The sequence below is a fragment of the Physeter macrocephalus genome, chromosome 3 (assembly GCF_002837175.3).
Source record: "Physeter macrocephalus isolate SW-GA chromosome 3, ASM283717v5, whole genome shotgun sequence".
NCBI lineage: Eukaryota > Metazoa > Chordata > Mammalia > Artiodactyla > Physeteridae > Physeter > Physeter macrocephalus.
The window spans coordinates 10493751-10500227 of record NC_041216.1 but is presented as its reverse complement, the minus strand read 5'-3'; the positions used below and the strand labels follow the sequence as shown (position 1 = coordinate 10500227).

Below are 6477 nucleotides of genomic sequence, written 5' to 3'. Positions count from 1 at the left end.
AGGGCACGAACCCGTGTCTCCTGCATCGGCAGGCGGACTCTCAACCACTGCGCCACCAGGGAAGCCCCCCCCTGATTGTTTTATCTTTTCAGTTCTCTTTTACTTAAATCATTGTTCTCTGAATTCTCTAAAAATGCTTTAACATTATTTTCTAAATTGTGAGGTAAGTGGACAAGGGGATCCTAATTAAGATCTGCCTAGTTCAAAATATAGCAGAAGGATCCATGTTATAGAAAGGTCTTAAATTCACAGGGCACATTACATTGATATTAAACAAACCTTTCTACTGGGTTCAATTTTTGCATCCCTGCTTCCTATGGGAGTACAGATTAACAGACTTTGAGTCTTATCTTCTTGTTCTAACCAATTAAAGTTTCTGGAAAGTGGTATAAAGTACAGCTGAAGGGCCTAACTAGATGGCAGCAATTAGGACACACGGAGAGACATAGATAAGATGAAGTATGTAATTTGTTCCACATATTAGAAGCTCCTCAGTGATGTTTTCAGATTAGAAATGTGGCATCTTTATTCCTGTGGACTTTGGAAGATTGAGTACCCAGTTTCCGAGCCCAGAAACTCAAGAGGTGTGTTCAGAGGTGGTAGGCTCAAAACTAGAGACTACAAAAAGTTAATATTAGCAGTAAGTGGGAAGGGGTGGGGTCAGGATACACTACCAGTGAAACAGTAAACAAATAGGGTGTTGAATGAAGGAAGCATTTAGTCTGTTGATTGTAAGGTCAAATTTGTTTTCTATTCCAAGCAATGAAAAATAGGAGCGCAAAGAGCACTGCCATTTACTGTTCTTACAAGAGTGTAAGATCTGAAATTAGGCTTTTTATTTTTTATTTTATTTATTTTTTTTTGTGGTATGCGGGCCTCCCTCTGTTTTGGCCTCTCCCGTTGCGGAGCACAGGCTCCGGACGCGCAGGCTCATTGGCCATGGCTCACGGGCCCAGCCGCTCCGCGGCATGTGGGATCCTCCCAGACCGGGGCGCGAAGCCGGTTCACCCTGCATCGGCAGGCGGACGCGCAACCACTGCGCCACCAGGGAAGCCCCTAGGCTTTTTAATAAACAGAAGCCTTCAGTTTGAAATTCTGAACTCTGTGTAGTCTGTCAGTCTCAGTAACTTTCCTTCATCTGTGTACTTTACAGCTGGACTTAGTCTAAACAGTTAATTTTTTTTTAATTGTTAAAGGTTTAGATTTGCAGTATGTGTTTGAAGTCATATGTCTTTATGCAGAACTGGTGGTTTTCAAAGTGTGATCCCTAGAGCAGCAATATCAGCATCACCTGCTAACTTGTTACAAATGCAAATTCCTAACACAATCCTAGACTGGGATTGGAGCCCAGCAATCTAGTTTAACAAACCCTCCAGGTGATTCGATGAAGTTTGAGAACCCTTGCCTTAAAATTATAGAAGAAACACTGTGGAAATGTTATATAAGGAGGACATTCTGTGTTAGTTAGAATGTTCCACTAATTTTAGGGAGTATAATTTTTTGGTTGTTGTTGTTCTCAGTGGACCATAGTATATAACCTTTTAGTTGCTGCTGTTCATTGACTCCATACTCTGCCCCCATCTCTGTTAGTACTCCTGTTGTAGCATTTAACTATACTTCATTGCTGACTTCATAGACTGGGAACTCTAGTATATAAACATAGTGGAGATTGGGACCATGTTTGACTTCTTCTGTTGTTTCTCATATACTTTACAGGACAAGGTGCCTGGCTCTTAGTAAGTCTTCCATAGTGGTTAGTGATCATACCTGTATCTGTCCCTTCATGTGCCTCTCCATAGGAAGCACTCAAACACTTGCAGTCACTGAATGAATGGATGGGTGGGTGAATGAAGTTCCCTAATGATAGGAAATCTTTTTGATTGCTAAGGTTCTAGCTGATGAAACTGTCTTAACCTGTGAGTTGAAATTATCTTGGTGCATTTTTTCCTTTAGGACACTGAGTGAATTTGGGCTAGATAGTGTTAAGTATACATTAAAACACTTCCCGAGAAATGGGCTTTTGGGACTTCCCTGGTGGTCCCATGGTTAAGACTCCACACTTCCACTGCAGGGGGCTCGGATTTGATTGCTGGTCGGGGAACTAAGATCCCACCTGCCAAAAGGAAAAAAAAAGAAAGAAAGAAATGGGCTTTAATTAGCATGTTTACATATGTTATTTTATTCTGTCTTTATAGCAACCTCATGAGGTAGATATTGCCTCCATTTTACAATGAGGAAACCAAAATTCAGAGCAATTAAAAAACTTTTCAGAGTTCACACAACTGGTGAGTGGCAGAGTAAAAACCAGGTCTTTCAGACTCTTAAGGACTACTACTATCCAAAGCACTACTGTTACAGAATTTTAATGGGACTCTCGGTTGTGTATTTAAATTATTGACTTTGTCTCTTCATTAAGATATGACTTTACTTTTTTCTTGGTGCAGATTTTAATTTTTTTAGTTCATTTATCCCCTTTTCCCCAATTCACTGCTAAATCCATTTTGTGTTAAGAACATTTGAATGTCTCTGTAGAGGTTTCCGCTAGAAGTGGAAGAGCAAACTGCTCTTATTAGAAGCAGGCTTTGAGTTTCCTAGTCAGCTGCATCTAGCTTTGGTGCTTTCACCCAGTCTCCATTTGAAATTAGCACTTTCTCATTACACAGTACTCTGTGTTATTGCTTTAAGCTAAGCAGACTCAGAATTTTGCCTTTATTTAAAAGAAAAAACTAAATTAAATTCTGTTTGTCCTATTCAGAAATTGAGAAGATTCAGAAAGGGGATTCAAAAAAGGACGATGAGGAGAATTACTTGGATTTATTTTCTCACAAGAACATGAAGTTGAAGGAGAGGGTTCTGATACCTGTCAAGCAGTATCCCAAGGTAAGGGAAAGAGTGCCTCACTTTGAGTTGTCTTTGTAGTATGAGAGTATGTAGTATGTCTTGTAGCGTGGGCTGTAGCAGAAGACTTACAGAGATTGTGATGTGTCAGAAACTTAAGCTGGTGAAGGTTCTGTCCCATATATGTATCTGGCAGTTGAAACATACAAGTCCGTCACTAATAGCATAGCTATATCCAGGACGGAAATATAATCATCCTTTTATTATCCAAAAAAAAAAAAAAGAATTCTTTTCTCAAAGTTTTTTTTTGGAAAGCAACTAGTTATATTTAGTTTATCAAACCAGTACTACCAAAGGGTACCATATGTCTGTTCTGTTCTGAAGTAACTGGTTTTAAAATGTTTATGTAAAAGTACGAAGGGTTGCAGTGTGATATTATGTAAAGAGTGCCAAATTACATCAGGAAATTCAAGTCTAAGAACTGTCACTTTCCAGTTGTATAACCATAGGCTAATGACTTTATCCGTACAGCCTCAGTATATCCTTCAGTAAAATGGGAGTGGTAATACTCTACCTATTTTACAGGATTATTGAATATAAATAATACGTGTGGAAATATTTTATAGGAACATATGTGTTTAGAAATCTGTCTTTATTTTCTGTCAGTTCAATTTTGTGGGGAAGATCCTTGGACCACAAGGGAATACAATCAAAAGACTGCAAGAAGAGACTGGTGCAAAGATTTCTGTGTTGGGAAAGGGCTCAATGAGAGACAAGGCCAAGGTAAGCTCACATTAATGAGGCAAGAAGACACCCTAATGCCTTCCAGTAGCCCAGAGTCCAGTATAGATTCCTTGTGGAAGCTAGCACTTGCATATGTACAGAATGTGATTCCCTTAAATTTGCATTGATGTAAGAGATTATAGACCAGTTAATTCACTTCTTTGGCAACGCTGGAAGAACCTAGGTGTGCCCTGGTAATTGTTTTCTTTCTGACTTTGACTGCATAGTAATGGAAACAGCAGTAGCAGCTTTGGCATTAGTAAGCTTATCTATGAAAACTTGGAAGGGGAGCTGGATGTACTGAAACTTACTGAGACTAGAGACACTAAAATGTGAACAGCACATTCCCTTTTCAGTAATATGGAAAAGTGAGAGCACTAGTGTTGTGAGTGCAGGTGAGTCTGAGGTTTAGTTGGCTGGTTTGTTTTATAGCCAGCTGGAATGTGAGGCCCTCTAAAAGAAGATACTACAAAAGGAACCATGAGTAATCCTGACAACAGAACCTAACGCTTTTTTTTTTTTTTCCATGCCATAGTCCCATACTCTTTATGCTCTTTGTAAGTGTGGAGAAACTTACCACCGAAACAGAATAGTCTTAGCCTTCTAGGGTCAGCTTTTTAGATGAGACATACCTGCTACAGCCCAAAAACTTACTCTTTCAGCCCTCCTTTTATGCAGCCTAATTGACAAACATGTTTTCTCAGACCCTCTTTTGTCCACTCACATTTCTCACTAGATGAATACAGTTAGGGCTGAAGTATGTTATTCTAGCTAATGAGATTTACATGAGATTTTCTTCTCTCTGTCCTGACTTTTTTCCTTCCCTAGAACTTCCCAGACCATATAAGCAGATAAGAAGAGCTGGTGATTAAGAGCTCTACCTGGGATTTAAAAGCAAATGCTTGGCAATAAATGAATGAATGGATGAATGCTTGGCAAACAGCTGTTATCTGAATAGAAACTGGAAATAAGTTTGTCTCTTGTATACCTCCTAATGAGAGCTCCAGTGAATACACCAGTGATTCAAAACAGAAGAGCAGCAGACTAATTGCAGGTTTAGCAGACTGTGTAAATTACTATTCTCCAGAGTTTGTTTTGCTTTTTTCTTACAATTTTCTGTTTTTTTAGGTGTTGGGGTCATTTCTCGGTGTCTCTTTGGCCTAGAGGTAAAGGTGTCATTTTCTCCCTAGTCCAAGTGATGCGATGTTTTTATGCATCTTTCCACAGGAGGAAGAGCTGCGCAAAGGTGGAGACCCCAAATATGCCCACTTGAATATGGATCTGCATGTCTTCATTGAAGTCTTTGGACCCCCGTGTGAGGCTTATGCTCTTATGGCCCATGCTATGGAGGAAGTCAAGAAGTTTCTAGTACCAGTAAGGAAATCTATATCTTGTATCTTTTGAGCAAGAGAAAACTGGGATCTTGTGCTTATTGCTAAGGCAGGGTTTCTTATCCAGGGTCTCTGCATAACCTGAAATTATATACCAAATTCTGCATTTATGTTCATTTTTCTGAGGTGGTCCATTATTTGTATCTGGTTTTCAAACCACTGTGCCCCAAGGCCACTCTTCCACTCCATGTCTAATGTGGTTTTAGTTGTATACCAGTATCTTTTGTCAGTATTTTGGATCCACAGTGAGTCTGGCATTTTAACATCTGGTTAACAGAGATTTAACAAGGTCTTCACTAAATTGTGTATTTTGGTGCTAGAGTGGAACCGGAAGGTTATGATAGGAAAATGACTAAGGTGGTCATAATCCCCTGCACTTAGGGGGGTTTTATTCTAGACTCTAGAGAGTCTAGATGATAACAGCAAGAGGCCTCTAGCCTCCAGTGTTAATGGATTGAATTCTGACCTGAGTGCATTCAGGGCTTTCTCTCCTGGAGGAGTTTACTCAAGTAGAGTTGATGTGAAAGAGGCATGATGGTTGTAGGCTTAACTGTTGATGATATTAAACAGATTCGTGTACAGCTCCTTTCAGAATGTAACTAAGGCCCTGGAAGAACTGGGACAGACCAGGCTACCTGTCTTGCTTATTATTACGTGGTCAGAGATTTCATTCTTTGAGTAAGTAGAAAATGATGAATTTTTGCCATTTGGCAAGACCTGTTAGTTTTCAGAGTTACTCTGAAAACTACTTACTGTTGAATATTTAATAACCAAGTATGAATCTGGAACCTTAAGAAGCATTTGGAGTACTATTCAGCTAGAATTGAGTAAGCATCATAGTTTCATCACTAAGAGGAGGTGATATATAGTTCTTGGTTTTCTTGTATATGTAAAATGAGGGAGTTGGAACTGTATCAGAGCATGTGAGAATCGGTAGAGCAAAAATTTATAGGGCGTGTGTACCTGTAATGCTGAGCTCCAAGGATTCCAACACTGTCTTAAATGTCTCAGCAGCTGCTTTGCTTCCAAGTATCTCGTCATCATTAGAGTGTTCAACATGAAACAGCCAATTTAAAATATCCTAGGAAAAACTCAGAGCTTGTAAATTTTCCCTTGAGGATATGCTTTTTACTCTTTGAGGTATATGTTGAAGCATCCTGAGCCATCCGTTTTCTGAAGTACTGCAGGGGAATGCCCATCTCCTCTTTATTATTAGTCTCAGCATATTTCTCAAAAGGGCTAGGCTTACAAGGCTTCCATGTAAGTGGATCTTCAGAATAGAAACCTGGGCTTCCCTGGTGGAGCAGCGGTTGAGAGTCCGCCTGCCGATGCAGGGGATGCGCGTTTGTGCCCCGGTCCGGGAAGATCCCACATGCCGCAGAGCGGCTAGGCCCGTGAGCCATGGCTGCTGAGCCTGCACGTCTGGAGCCTGTGCTCTGCAATGGGAGAGGCCACAACAGTGAGA

The 6477-nt window shown here is 40.2% G+C and overlaps 1 protein-coding gene across 2 annotated transcripts in view; it reads left to right on the top strand.

Annotated features, from left to right (window-relative positions):
- Window positions 1-6477, top strand: part of KHDRBS1 (KH RNA binding domain containing, signal transduction associated 1) — a 36745-nt gene that overhangs the window by 10991 nt on the left and 19277 nt on the right. For both annotated transcript variants that reach the window (XR_003678884.2, XM_024125219.3), the window contains exons 2-4: window positions 2756-2880; window positions 3505-3621; window positions 4849-4995. Coding sequence is in view for 1 of the 2 variants with exons in the window: in XM_024125219.3 (XP_023980987.1) it covers window positions 2756-2880; window positions 3505-3621; window positions 4849-4995 (389 nt within the window). In the remaining variant the exon portion in view is untranslated. The remainder of the gene's footprint in view (window positions 1-2755; window positions 2881-3504; window positions 3622-4848; window positions 4996-6477) is intronic.